The sequence below is a fragment of the Cervus canadensis genome, chromosome 33 (assembly GCF_019320065.1).
Source record: "Cervus canadensis isolate Bull #8, Minnesota chromosome 33, ASM1932006v1, whole genome shotgun sequence".
Lineage (NCBI taxonomy): Eukaryota > Metazoa > Chordata > Mammalia > Artiodactyla > Cervidae > Cervus > Cervus canadensis.
The window spans coordinates 22,204,792-22,218,648 of NC_057418.1; the positions used below are offsets into that span (position 1 = coordinate 22,204,792).

The window sequence follows — 13,857 nt, forward strand, 5'->3', positions numbered from 1 at the left end:
GATCCGAAAGGCAAACAGATGGGCAGGAACCTAGCTACAAACTGTACCATTGAAAGAATTAAAGAGAGACAACACACAGGCTGGATGATCAGGAAGCCAAAGGCAGCCATCCCTACCAAACATCTGATCCAGGCCCATTTTCCGGATCTAAGCCACTTCTCAGATGGTATCAACAGAGAAAGAAGCCACGTTCTAAAGAGGAGGGCATTTTCATCATCACATCTAGTGCAAAAGTCCTTCCATTCTTTCCCAAAGAGCCACATGGTTATTTACTGGGGTAAGTGAACCTGCAGAAGCAAAAACTACTCTCACATTCACACTGCACCTAGTGTGTTTTATAATATCATGCACAGGAACCGTAGCATCATCATCCCCCAATTGTTGAAGCAATGCTCGGACTACTAAGTCATCAGTGGACAGCAGTCCAGGTTCTGCTTACAGTGGTTATCACTGGGTCCACAGACCACAGAGCAGTCATTTCACATGCCGTGGATTGTGACATGCATGGAGACCTGAGTAGCTAGTAAATTAACGTGGGGTGAAGGCTACTGTATTAGTGAACTCCAGATTCAGACCTCAGACCCTACCTTCCCATCCCCAATAGTACGTGTACACAATATCCTGGAGGAAATACAGAGACAAGTAACCAAGCTACAACCTCTGGAGGGCTTCAGGGGTGTGGTCCCTATCCTAGCTCCAGTTAATTACCACTGTGGCCATAGGTTTCCTGTAATGGTACATAAGAAATATTTTAGGCTTCACAGACCCTAGGTCTCTGCTGCAATCTGCTGTCCCAGCACAAAAGCAGTCACAATTGGTGAACGGTGAGCATGGCTGGAGCTGCTTCCTGGGCAGATGACCCGGCAGAACCCGTGACATCAGAGGCATCTGTGGTCAGAAAGGTGCTACAAGCCATTTTCTACTTGAAGGCTCACAACAGAGACCCCGAGTGTCCTGAAGTGAGGCCATGTCACTTGCCGTGGGGAAAGTCACACCATTGAAACGTGGCTCCTGGTGTGGTCCTGGGGCCTGGCAGAGATGAGGTCTCTGGTCATGGAATGTCAGAGTTGCCCATCATGATGTGGGCTCATTAACCCCAAATCATTAGTTCAGCTAGACCAGCCAGCACAGGATAGAAGTGATTATGTGTTTGGCATAAGCAGGGCCACAGGGAACAAACAAGACCCACCAGCAGCAGGCCTACATGTGACACTAGAGTTGTTATGTGGTCACTATCTTCTGCTCACGCCTGTGGCTTCCCCTATGGCACTTTGGACCAAGGTAGCTACTCTGCAGCAAAGGAGTGGGGGGCATTAGCCTATAACTGCTGGACGGTTTTTACTTTCCTAAGAAAAAGTACTGCATGTTGAAGACAAATCATTCCCAAAACTAGTGAAAGAAAGCAAAACTTTAAAGGTGAATCACGTGCATTGTCTTTAGAAGGTAAGAAAATAAAAAACAGTTGGTAGTAATATTGTTATTTCAAATATGTGTGTTTAAACAATTTTAAAACTATTTTGTAAGAATATACCTATACCTCAAGGCAACTATGTGTAAAAAATTTACACAAACATTTTCAGTTCAAGCTAATAAAAGTGATATTGAGAAAGCATTCCACATCAGTAAGTCTGTCTTAGAAAGTTCAGATGCTAAAGCATTCCTAAAGCTCAGTATTCTGAAAGACAAATCTGCTTCTCTGATGCTGGGTGATGCATGTGACTAGCTGGCTCCAAGTGGGCCTCGACAGGCACCTTCCTCCTGATGCTGGGGGACTGTGAGAGGAGAGTCAGACACAGGCCCCCAGGGCTGCACGGACCTCTGTGAGACACCAGGCCCTTTGCTGGAACTGCACCTCTCCTCTGGATCGAAGGCCCAGCACAAGCCATCACATAAATGGTTCATCAGGACAGTTGATAAGCTGGGCTATTTGGTAACCCTCTTTCAGGTACTCGGCCACATCAAACGGGTAGATGTCCACTTAGGGTGTTTGGCCAGAGTCATAAACACGTGGGCTCTTTAGTAGGAGCATGCTGACTTCTTAGTTGTGGCATGCAGGATCCAGTTCCCCTACCAAGAATGGAACCCAGGCCCCTGCATTGGGAGTGTGGAGTCTTAGCCACTGGATCACCAGGGAAGGCTGGAGAACTCATTAGGCTGGAGACTTTCAAAAGCCATCCATCGATCCGTGTTTTTGCTGTTCCTCAGACAGTGAGAGTCCATGGGGAACAAGACTCTGGAGAGGGACTGGCTTTGCTCTTAACCTGAAGCTATTCAGTGACAGAGCTCCTAGGAGCCAGGTCTTTGTGGAGGACTTCTTTCTGACCAGGTAGCTCATTCCACAGGCAATCTGAACAGCCATGTGAACTAGCTTTTATTGAGAAGTTGCCTGCGGATTATTGGCCTCTACATATTTGCACTGTCATAAAAATAATTTAAGATCCCCCAAGTTCATGTAAGGCAATCCACCACGGGCTTTTCCCCTTCTTCTGTTCGCACATGGGTAATAGGAAGATTTCTGTGATGAAGATCTCGTTGCTTACAACTTTCAGGGAGCATCGTTGTCACCTGAATTTCAGAAGCTTGATCTCTAACTCTTTTTGCAAATGCTTGTTGCTCTTTATCTGGATCTTTTTCATCTACATAATCCCCATGGAAAGTACACCAAAAGGTACCTTCTTAGAGCACATCTTTTGAGTTCCTCTCCCTGGTTAGATACTTTGATATCATTCACCTTAGCTTTGGCCTCCAAAAGAGTGACACTTCTCAAGTCCTACTCCTCTACCCACAAGGGAGGATAACTGGAGATGGGGGCTGTATTGTTGGGTGTGTTGCCTCTCACATACTGAGACATCTGGGTAGGACTGGGACTGAGACAGCCCTTGGGAACTACTGCTGGTGCTGATACTATCTTCCAGTTCAATCCTTTTCACACTATGAAGATGCAAAACAGCTAATACTAGTACTACAAGAAATATAACTGGACAGCAAATCCCTAGGCTGATACAAAACACACGTGTAGACACGGCTGGAGCTGCATGTACAGGGTCATAAACGGGCTCCTCTGCTGGTCGTTTTGTCCAAGGCTGAAGTTTTCCTTCCTCAATTTCTGGATGGAAATTTTTCCTTCGTTTCAACTCTAAGACTGTGAAGCTTTCTGAAGTTACTGTCAAGTTGAGCTATATTTAGTATCATAACTTCAGAATCTACTTTGCCAGGACACGACAGCTCGAGCCCAAACACTGATACAGTGCTTGGGAGTTCCGGGGACAGGGGGCGCCGGGGCGGCAGGCAGCCTAGCGGACCCCAGCGGTACCGGCGGCGGCCTTTCGAATGCGCGTTCCGGGGAGACCCGCCCGCACATCTGTCTGCTCGGAGCTCCAGCCTCCACCGCCCAAGAGAAGCCCGGTCACTCGCCGCCGCTCACCCCCGCCCAGGCCCCGGACGGCCGCGGAGCTCTCCTCGCCCGGCCGCCCTGCAGGTGTTAACTGATCGGTGATAAAGAGCGCTGGTCCTTCAAGGGCCGACAGCAGTAGGGACCAGAAGGGGCTCTGTGCGCAGATCGCGGGCTGGTGCTTTTCGGGGCGGCTCTGGGTCCCTTCCCCGCGGGGAGGCCGACGGGTCCCAGCCCGCCGGGCTCCAGGACTCCCACTTCCCAAGGGGCGGGCTGGGCCCTGAGGGGCCTCAACAGCATTCCCTGTAGCGTCCCGGCCCCGTCTTCTCCTAGCGTCACCTCCCAAACTCCCCGCATTACTGCTTCACCCAAGGCACCGCTTCTGCCCCGGAGAGCCGGCAAGTAGCCCGTGGGAGCCACCGAGGCGCAAAGGGGCCAGGGGAAGGGAAAGAGGAGGCGGCCGCGGCGCCACCCCGCAAGGAGTTTCGCGAACCCCCGCGCCGTCACCACCCCTGTTCAGGTCGTAACTCACCCAACTTCCACGCGCCCCGCCCCCCGCAGCTTCATCCCCGAGCTCATCGCCGGGCGTCCCGCTGAAGCAGACAATCAGAAGCAGGACCAGGAAGCCAAGGCAGGTCTCGGGGCCACCCATCTCTCCCTTTGCCACCTGGATCTCAATTTTGCAGGAGAGGAGGATGCCAGTCAGGTGAGCGGATCCTTTCCTCGGAGACAGGTTCTGCACTTCTCTGGCAGCCGGGAGTTCCTCTGCGCGGAGGCCACGCCCCGCGGCGGGGCCGGGCCGGCGCCGGCGTCACCGGGTGAAGCCGCTTACGTTCTGGACGCTGCCCCACTCGCCGCCCCAAGGGCTGTTGCCGCCGCCTCTTCCCACTCCTTGGAGCTGTACTTGAGCTGTGCTTGGACTGATAGCCAGAATCTTCCTAGTTAGATCATTTTGTCATTTTGCTCTCCCTATTTAATAGAAATTGATCAGAGGTCAGGGAAGAATCTCTGGCAAGAAGGTCATGGAGGGGAGAGCTCAGGGCTTCCTCCTTCCCCATTTGAGCTTGCCTTGGATGATCACTGACCTTTCCACTGTACTGAGTTTCCTCAGAGTTTTCCACACTATCTTATGAAAACCTGAAGGAGCGTTTCAGCCAACCCAGTTACTGTTTCTGATGCTAGTTCCCGTGGCAACCATCCAGGGGAAATTAAAGTTCCTGAAAGAAGGCCATTTCAAGGTGGCTTCTACTCTGGTAGAAACAGAAAACAAAAAGATGAGCCAAAAGCAATAAATAAATGGGTCCTCATCAAGCTTACATGCTTTTGCACAGCTAGGAAACCATAAACAAAACAACAAAGGCAAACTACAGACTGGGAGAAAATATTTGCAAATGATGTCACCCTTGCAGGTGACAAGGGCTTAATTTCCAAATATATGAAAAGCTCTTATAACTCAGTAATAAAGACAGGGAACCCAATCAAAGAATGGGCAGAAGATCTAAATAGACATTTCTCCAAAGAAGGCTGACACATGGCCCAATGACACGTGAGAAGATGCTCAATATCAATATTTATTATTTTTTATTTAATTAAGAATTTTTATTGTATATTGGAGTATATGGTTGATGAACAATGTGTGTTAGTTTCAGGTGTACAGCAAAGTGACTCAATTACACACATACATGTAGCTATTTTCTTTACAAATTCTTTTCCCATTTATGCTATTACAGAATATTGAGCAGAGTTCCCGATGCCACAGAATAAGTCCTTGTTGGTTATCTATTTTAAGTATAGTAGTGAGTACATGTCAATACTGAACTGCCAGTTTATCTCTCTCCATCACCTATCACCTCTGGATATATGCCCAGGAGTGGGATTGCTGTATCATATGGTAGCTCTGAACCTGCCTGCAATGCAGGAGACCTGGGTTTAATCCCTGGGTCAGGAAGATCCCCTGGAGAAGGAAATGGCAACCCACTTCAGTATTCTTGCCTGGAGAATTCCATGGATGGAGTCTGGCGAGCAACAGTCCCTTGGGTGGCAAAAAGTTGGACAGGACTTAGTAACTGAATCACCACCACATGGTAGCCCTGTTTTTAGTTTTGAAAGGAATCTCCATACCTTTCTCCATTGTGTGTGCATCAATTTACATTCCCACCAACAGTGTGGGAGGGTTCCCTTTTCTCCACAGTCTCTCCAGCATTTATTGATTGCTCAGTTCAGTTCAGTTCAGTCGTTCAGTAACGTCTGAATTTTGTGACCCCATGGACTGGAAGCTAGGCTTCCCTGTCCATCGCCAAGTCCCGGAGCATCCTCAAACTCATAGACTTTTCAGTATGGCCATTCTGACCAGTGTGAGGTTCCTTGAAGGGGGAAGGAGAACAAATGTCAGAGAATGAGGAGTAAAGCTAATGTGTCTCAGCCCCAGGATCCAGGGAACCTGCTGGGCAACAAGGACAGACTTAGGGGACAGAGCAGGGTTGGTGCGCACAGGCCTCGCTGCAGAGGCTTCTCCTGTCTCAAAGCCCTGGCTCTGGTTCACCTGGGCTCCCACAGCTCAGGGTCCAGTCGTCCCGGGGCACGTGGGACCTTCCCTGACCAGGGTCAAACCTGTGTCCCCTGCACTGGCAGGCCAGTTCCTATCACTGGCCCACCGGAAAGCCCTCGCCACATCTTCTTTATCCATTCATTTGTCGATTGTCATTTAAGTTGCTTCTATGGCGTCTCAGTAGCTCAGACTGTAAAGAATCTGCCTGCTATGCGGGAGACCTGGGTTCAGTCCTTGTGTTGGGAAGATCCCCTGGAGGAGGGCATGGCAACCCACTCCGGTATTCCTGCCTGGAGAATCCCATGGACAGAGGAGCCTGGTGGGTCACAGTCCATGGGGTCACAGAGTTGGACACGACTGAGCTACGAAGCACACACACATTCTCCTTCCCCTGAGAGTGTCCAGGCCCGGGTTCCCACCTCTGACCCTGGGCCCACAATTCTCCAGCTGAATGGCCTCAGGTTCTGAGTCCTTGCCCCATGTCTCCTCCAGGGTCTGGGTCTGTTCTGAGCAGGCCTTCAAGACATTAATTCCCTCCAAGAGAAGCAAGGGTTTGGGCCTGTTACTGTCATAATGAAGGAAAGTCTATTTCTCCAAATGCCCCCGTGGAGCCTCCACCTCACATCAGGGCTGGAGTGACAATGAAGCTGTAGCCAAGTTAAGTGTCTGTGAGAGAACTCAGGTGCTAGCTGGCATGGGGAGTGCTGACTCAGTCCTCATGTGCCCTGCAAAGTTCGTCTGTTGCAACCTTGGCCCTGAATGTGATGGTATCGGAAGATGGGTGTGTGGGAAGTGATTGATATGTTCCATTCAGTTCAGTTCAGTCTCTCAGTCATGTCCGACTCTTTGTGACCTCGGGGACTGCAGCACTCCAGGCTTCCCTTTCCATCACCAACTCCTGGAGCTTGGTCAAACTCATGTCCATTGAGTTGGTGATGCTTTTTAATGATCTCATCCTCTGTCGTCCCCTTCTCCTCCTACCTTCAATCTTTCCCAGCATCAGTCTTTTCCAATGAGTCAGTTCTTCACATCAGGTGACCAAAGTATTGAAACTTCAGCCTCAGCATCATTCCTTCCAAAGTATAATCAGGACTAATTTCTTTTAGGATTGACTGGTTTGACCTCCTTGCAGTCCAAGGGACTCTCAAGACTTCTCCAACACCACAGTTCAAAAGCATCTATTCTTTGGCGCTCAGCTTCCCACCTGAGCTTCTGGACAGACCTGGGAACACCGGCGATGAGCGGTAAGAGATGAGGGAAGGTGCGGAGAAGGGCGACGTGGGGAGGAAGGAGTTGGGGGACAGTGAGGGGTCTGGGCCTGGAGAGGTGGGAGGGGCATGGTGGAGAGTGTTGGGTCCCCTCCCCAACTGGTTGTGTCCCCCACAGGAGTCCCTCCTCCTGAGTTTAGTAGGCAGGAGGGGATTGAAGGGAATCCTAGTCCTCAGAGGCTCCAAAGTGAAAGTCACTCAGTCATGTCCAACTATACAGTCCATGGAATTCTCCAGGCCAGAATACTGGACTGGGTAGCCTTTCCCTTCTCCAGGGGATCGTCCCAATCGAGGAATCAAATCCAGGTCTCCCACATTGCAGGTGGATTCTTTACCAGCTGAGCCACCAGGGAAGCCCAAGAATACTGGAGTGGGTAGCCTTTCCCTCAATGGCACCCCACTCCAGTACTCTTGCCTGGAAAATCCTATGGATGGAGGAGCCTGGTAGGCTGCGGTCCATGGGGTCGCTAAGAGTCGGACACGACTGAGCAACTTCATTTTCACTTTTCCCTTTCACACATTGGAGAAGGAAATGGCAACCCACTCCAGTGTTCTTGCCCGGAGAATCCCAGGGATGGGGGAGCCTGCCGACTATGGTGGTCTGCCGTCTATGGTGGGCTGCCGTCTATGGTGGGCTGCTGTCTAAGGGATCACATGGAGTCGGACAGAACTGAAGTGACTTAGCAGTAGCAGCAGCAGCCTTTCCCTTCTCCAGGGGATCTTCCTGACCCAGGAGTGGAACCGGGGCCTCCAGCATTGAAGGCAGATTCTTTACCAACTGAGCCATCAGGGAAGCCCCAGGCTGATGAGACGCTGAGGGAGGGAACGCAGTTCAGCCCCTGGGCCTGGGGGAGGTATCAGCTGGTGAAGGTGGGTGACCCCGGTTGACACCTGTCACAAGGTAGATATCTTTGTGTGGTGTTTCCAAGCTAGAAAAAGACAAAGTAAATGACAGGGGCTAACAGCTTCTTCCCTGTCCCGGCCAATGTTTGGTTCCCTTGGGACCTCGGGGTGATGCTGTACAGGCCAGAGGGTCCAGGCCCAGAGAAGGGAGAAGCTGGGGAGCCGGTCACCACTGAGGCCTCTTCAGCAGCAGTCCTGACGCACCGCTCACCCCACACTCTCCATGCACACCTGTCTTCCCACACTTCAGCCCCCAGTTACACACACAAGCCCCCTTCCATCACCCATAGCCCACCCTGACTCTCCAGCCTCCCACACAGCCCCCCACACAGCTGCTCTTGTACTGTAACTAGAGAGCAGCAACTAGAGAAAGCCAACACACAGCAATGAGGACCCAGCACAGCCAGAAATAAATACATCTTAAAAAAATAATTCAGTTAAACTTGACAATAATGGAACACAACAAAAAGGAGTACCACAGCGTCCATATTCTTTTGTGTCCAGCACTTGCCTCTCAAATCCTTTTCATGAGGCATCTATGGTTTTGCTGCGGTAATTTATTCTTTATTTATTGGGTTATAGTGTTCCATTTATGGTGAGATCACACTTTACCCTTTCTTCTGTCCTGGATACATTTTTATGCATTAATATGTCAGTATGTTAATACATATATTAATCTACATGATAATTTAACTGGTAGACTCATACTTTTGTATACATCTAAGCAGTTAGCACTTGACTATGGTTTCTGCGTATGTATTAGTCTGCTAGGTCTCTAAAGAAAAGCTATTGTTCTATACTCAGAACATGAAATATGACACCAAAATGTGGGTTTTAGAAAGTCTGCTCCAGGAACCAGGACTCTGACCAAATGTATACTTCCTATTGTATCACAATACAGACTGGAACCACACACCACCGACGAAGTGGTTTCAACAAGACTTCCTGGAGGTGAGGATTTTATAACATGAATTAAGAAGAACACATTCAGCCCATAAAAGCATGTGGTAACTTAACTATACATGAAAGTGAGTGTGAACACATAAATTATGTCTCATTAAATCACATAATGTTATCCCTAATGCATTATCTTCTTAAGAGAATTTTTAAAATGCCAAACCCCGCCCCCTGCCCCAATTCCACCCCACATGAAGGGAAGTCTGATGGAAAGAATAGAATTGGAAGTCTTAACTGATTGTGAGCAAATATTTGACTTTCGCAAATCCTCAAAATGACCAAGCAATACATCTTAAAGGCCCATCAATAGTCGTGGAAAGTGAAGGAATTCTTAAGCATGAGCTTCTTTAGCTTCTTGTTAAATCCCACTCTGAGTAGAAGGTTGTATATTAGATCAACAGCCAGACTGTCATCAAGGGTCAGTTTTTGCCACCCAGAGTTGGTTTAACATTGTACCTTCTCATAGTCCAGGGAGAAACATTCAGATGATGGAATAGCTGTTAGAACATTGGGGAAAATGTTGAACTAGATGATGCTATCATCAGAGAACAAAAGGTTTTTTTTCAATCAGAGGGCTGGGAAAGGCTGAGTAAGATCTCAGGACAACACCCCACCCCACCATGTCTATATCTTGTACCCGGTGCCCCCAAAGGAGAAGACACTTGTTTTCATCCCCACTCCCACTGCACTGTCCTGCTGCCCACACCAGCCTCTTCTACTCCAACAACAGAGTGGTTCCCAACCCTAAAGGGAAGTGTGGGGGCCCAAGACCAAAACAGAACATCATCAAGGTAAAGATGGGTCCAGTGGACAGGGCATTGGTGAGACCCAAGGCTCACCTCTCCCAAGTCCTGACCAGAACAAACCTGCCTAGGAGCCAGAGGCCAGCCGGCTTCTCACCTGCTGTGGTCCCTGATTTCTCCATAAGATTCATGACGATGAACCAACTAGAACTAACTGGGTGATGATCAATAGGATAATGCAAGTGACCAAACGGATGGATGCAGACTGGCTGATATCTGGGGCCATTATTAGTGGTTCTAAAATGAAAAAGCAAAAGCCTTGTCAAATGTAAGAATACACCTTCCTCAGCACCTGCTGTCCTTAGACAGCACATGTTCCCCATATAGTTACTGACTCATGTGAAGCCACTGTTCAGGTCCTGGTGTGGAAAGATGAATGGGCTTGTGCTCTGTCATCGTGGAGCTAATATTTCTCCTGAGTTGTGTTAGTTGCTCAGTCAATTCCGAACCCTTTGCAAGCTCATGGACTGTAGCCCACCAGGCTCCTCTGTCTATGGGATTCTCCAGGCAAGAATACTGGAGTGGGTTGCCATTTCCTACTCCAGGGGATCTTCCCAACCCAGGAATTGAACCCGGTTCTCCTGCCTTGCAGGCAGATTCTTTACTGTCTGAGTCACTGGGACAGCAAATGTCCATCTGATTACCTTTCAGGTGGACATGTTTATTGTGAGGAGTCCTTTTTGAGGAGGACACATTGGGGGTATTTAATTCTGTCTGGGAAGGGATAAGGGCTTCATTAAGTGACATTAGAGTTGGTTAAAGTATCAGTACAACAGAGGGAAGAGAAGGCCTGGAAACATAATGCATATGTAGTTCGGGGACCATTGAGCAGTGCCGGGGGTCTGGGTCATTGGTTAATGAAGAAGGGGGCTCCTGTGCTGAGGGAGGTGGGCTGGGAAAGGAGGATGCTGGCAAGTTCTGTGCTATGCCCATCACTGACTCTCCAGACAGGAAGTCCACCAAGAGATCAGTCACTCTCTCCATCCATCATATTTTCAGTTGCACAAACATATGTGCTCATATCCACACATGAAGGCACTAGACCTTTGAAGAGAGCTACCGCCTCCCCCACACCCCACTCAGTTACCTGTGGGCTCTGGGAGCAGCATGTTCTCCCAGTGTTCCAGGAATTCCCTAAGCCAATAACTGCAGTCTCCCGTTGAGATCTTCCTAAAGTACTCTGCCAGTTCCTGGTTGTTCTCCCACTCCTCCTTGAGGCCTGTGGCTCCAGGATCGATGACTGTCCAGGTTATGCTCATGGTGTCAAGGAGGAGGGCTGTCTGTCCATTGAGGCTGAAGAGCAAGGACCCACCAGAGCATTGCTCGGCTTCACGCTGACACCACAGCCTGACCTGCAGGGAGGGAGGACCTGCGCCCCGCCCCCCCCACAGTGAATCTTTCTGGACTGTCCACAGTCCATCCTCCTCAGTCACTCAAGTGTGTCTGCACATCTAGGGGCCCATGGTCTTCTGACCATGACCTCCCCCTCTTACCCATCAGGCCCAGCGGGTCTCTAAGGCTGGATCATGTTCAGTCTTTTCACAGGAAGGACCTCCCTGCAGGCACTCTGCCCCACCCCTCTCTTGCTGTCTCTAGCTCCCCACCCCTCCCATACTTACCCCTCATCTCCTTTTTGTCCAGTTTGATGACAGGCAGGACCATCCTGAGCTCTCTTCCTGCTTCTCCCACCGTTTGGCTCAGTTCAGTCCACGCTTTGGTGTCGTTTACCTCCTCCCCCAGGAAACCCAAAGGTCTGACCTTGTTGCTGTCACTGTCATACTGGAGGAAAGGCTTTGTGTCCACGGAGCCCTGGACTTGACACCAGGGCTGGCCCGGTCTGGACTGAGATTTGACAGTGAGGTCAAGGCACAGAGAGTGGGCATCTGTGAGAGAAAACCACAGGTGTGTCTGGGAGATTCCCCTCCAGGGCCTGGTTGCAGAGGGAGGGGTCTCTATCCCAGACCCCCTCCTCTGCTGCATCCTCAGTCCTGCCTCATCTTCAACTGTCTGAGCTTTAATCTCTTGGATGCCACTGTGGATCCTTTGGGTCTAATACTGTTAGTAGGAAGATTTATCTGAGACATTTTTTACCATCATGTACCAACTTCTGAGGCAGCAAAAACAGAAGACAGTGTCTGTGTTCTAGTGGCTTAAAAATCCATCTGAACAAACAGGACTTTCAACAGGAATGGAAAAAAAGACCACAGAACACAAGCTATGTTCATAATGGGCCCCTAATCATCAGGAAAGTTTTTCCTGCAGTAGCAGGTGGGGCTTGGCAGAAGAGGAAAAAGTGCTCCAGGAGCACAGGCCCAGGCACCCTGTCTTGGGCTGGAGTCCCTGCACACTGGGTGTCACCTCCTGGGTAGCCAGTCCAGCTACACCACACCTGACCATCCTCAGAGCTGGAAGACAGGCCCCCACCAGGGTGGAGCCCCTTCCTTTCCCCTCTTCCCCTGCTCCACTCCCCCTGCCAGAGCCCCAGATCCCAGGACACTCACTGCCCAGAGTCTTCCTGGGTTCTATCAGCTGCAGTATCAGCAAAAGACGGCCTGCGGTGTGAGCTAGAGACATTCTTTCAAGCAGTTTTAGAAGAGTAAGGGGCAAATCCTAGCCTGGAGTGTGTCTATACCTCTGCCTCCGCCCACCGCCCAAAGTCTTCAGTCTGAGACTGAGGAAGCCCTGTTGAAAAACAATGCAAAGAACAATTATACCAAGGAAGCATCTTGCAAGTATTCAAATGCAATTCCTCATTAAAAACAGCAACAACAACCACAAAAAACAGCAGTGACATTAAAAGCAAAATTCACTTTAAATACCCCACCCTCAAAAACCCTTTAACTTTTGTGAACAAAATGCTCTGGGTCATGTTGGCTTCTCCCCTCCTTCCGACAACAGCTCCCCCCACCCCACCCCCGCCTCCTAGTTGCCTCTTTTGCTTCTTTTTCCATCTTCTGCTCAGTCATCCTGCATTTTTCTCCCTACTTCCTTCTCCATCCTAACCTGGCGGACTTTGTCTTCAGTGATCAAGATTCACTCTCACCCAATGCACCCCAGTGTTAATCCGACTGGTCGCAGGCGACCGCACGTGGTCGACAATGGAAGGCGTGTGTACAAGAGTCGTGTTGGAGCCAAGACTTCAGAGAGGCCTGACAGTAACTAAAATAGCTTCTGAAGGAGTCTTTTGGGCCTAGAAAAGAAAACAACAGTCTCAAAGGCCCTTGCTGAATCATCTAACTTCGGAGAAAACAAAACAGAACTTCAGTTCCCCCCGATGCTCCAGGCTGATTGCATCTATCTGGGACTTATCACCCCCTGTCCAGAAACCTTCCACCCCCTACACCTGCCCAGAAGACTTATCACCCCCTGCCCAACCACAAATGCAATCTCAACTAAAGAAACTCAAAATATCCTGCCTGATTAACGTTTCCCTTATCGCTTCCACAAGCCTCCCTATAAATATGGAGCCTCTCTGATCCCTCTTGGCGCTCAGCCTGGTAGTTAGGCCGACTGTCGCCCCTCCTTGCCTGCATAAAGGTAACCTACTTCTGTTGAGGTCGTCTTTCCTTTTCTGCCTTGGCCTGAACTAGACCTTATAGCTTCTTGGCATGCTGCCAACTCGACAGCTGCACTGCATACTTTAAGAGTGTTCTTTTTATTCTCTGCTTCCACAACAAATGTAGCCGAATCATCAGTTCTATTTAATCCCATTAGGAACAAAAAGGGTGAAATGTCCCGAGTTCCCACCTTGAAGAAAAAAAAAGGTGAAGAATTTATGTTTTTCACAATAACAAGATACAGACTTAAGTATTAGTATTAGGAAATAAAATGACTAAAAGAGACACTCACATAATATTTTCTTCTGTTGAAAATACTCTGAAGTTGTTTCTCTGAACACAGAAAGAATCCCTGTGTTCTGTAATAGAAGATGGTATTTTTCTCACATTATCATCATTTGCAACAATGAGATTGCCATACAGAGGAGTC

General features: G+C 49.4%; 3 protein-coding genes and 1 pseudogene across 9 annotated transcripts in view; 1 reads left to right on the plus strand and 3 right to left on the minus strand.

Moving 5' to 3' along the window:
- LOC122433855 (UL16-binding protein 3-like) overlaps positions 1 to 4,260 on the minus strand; it is a 39,084-nt gene extending 34,824 nt beyond the window's left edge. For 5 of the 7 annotated variants that reach the window (XM_043456833.1, XM_043456830.1, XM_043456835.1 and 2 more), the window contains exon 1: positions 3,971 to 4,260. In XM_043456833.1, the coding sequence (XP_043312768.1) occupies positions 3,971 to 4,043 (73 nt within the window). In that variant the 5' untranslated portion in view covers positions 4,044 to 4,260. The remainder of the gene's footprint in view (positions 1 to 3,970) is intronic. The other 2 variants (XM_043456832.1, XM_043456831.1) reach the window with 1 other exon arrangement.
- LOC122433850 (UL16-binding protein 1-like) overlaps positions 1 to 13,857 on the plus strand; it is a 115,844-nt gene that overhangs the window by 81,499 nt on the left and 20,488 nt on the right. The gene's annotated exons all lie outside the window — the stretch shown is intronic.
- Positions 1,701 to 3,958, minus strand: LOC122433805 (annotated as a pseudogene).
- The window catches only part of LOC122433852 (retinoic acid early transcript 1E-like), a 90,817-nt gene continuing 86,891 nt past the window's right edge, over positions 9,932 to 13,857 (minus strand). The window contains exons 3-5 of the mRNA XM_043456821.1: positions 11,490 to 11,753; positions 10,958 to 11,239; positions 9,932 to 10,107 (exon numbers count right to left, since the gene is read on the minus strand). Coding sequence (XP_043312756.1) covers positions 9,998 to 10,107; positions 10,958 to 11,239; positions 11,490 to 11,753 — 656 coding nt within the window. The 3' untranslated portion in view covers positions 9,932 to 9,997. The remainder of the gene's footprint in view (positions 10,108 to 10,957; positions 11,240 to 11,489; positions 11,754 to 13,857) is intronic.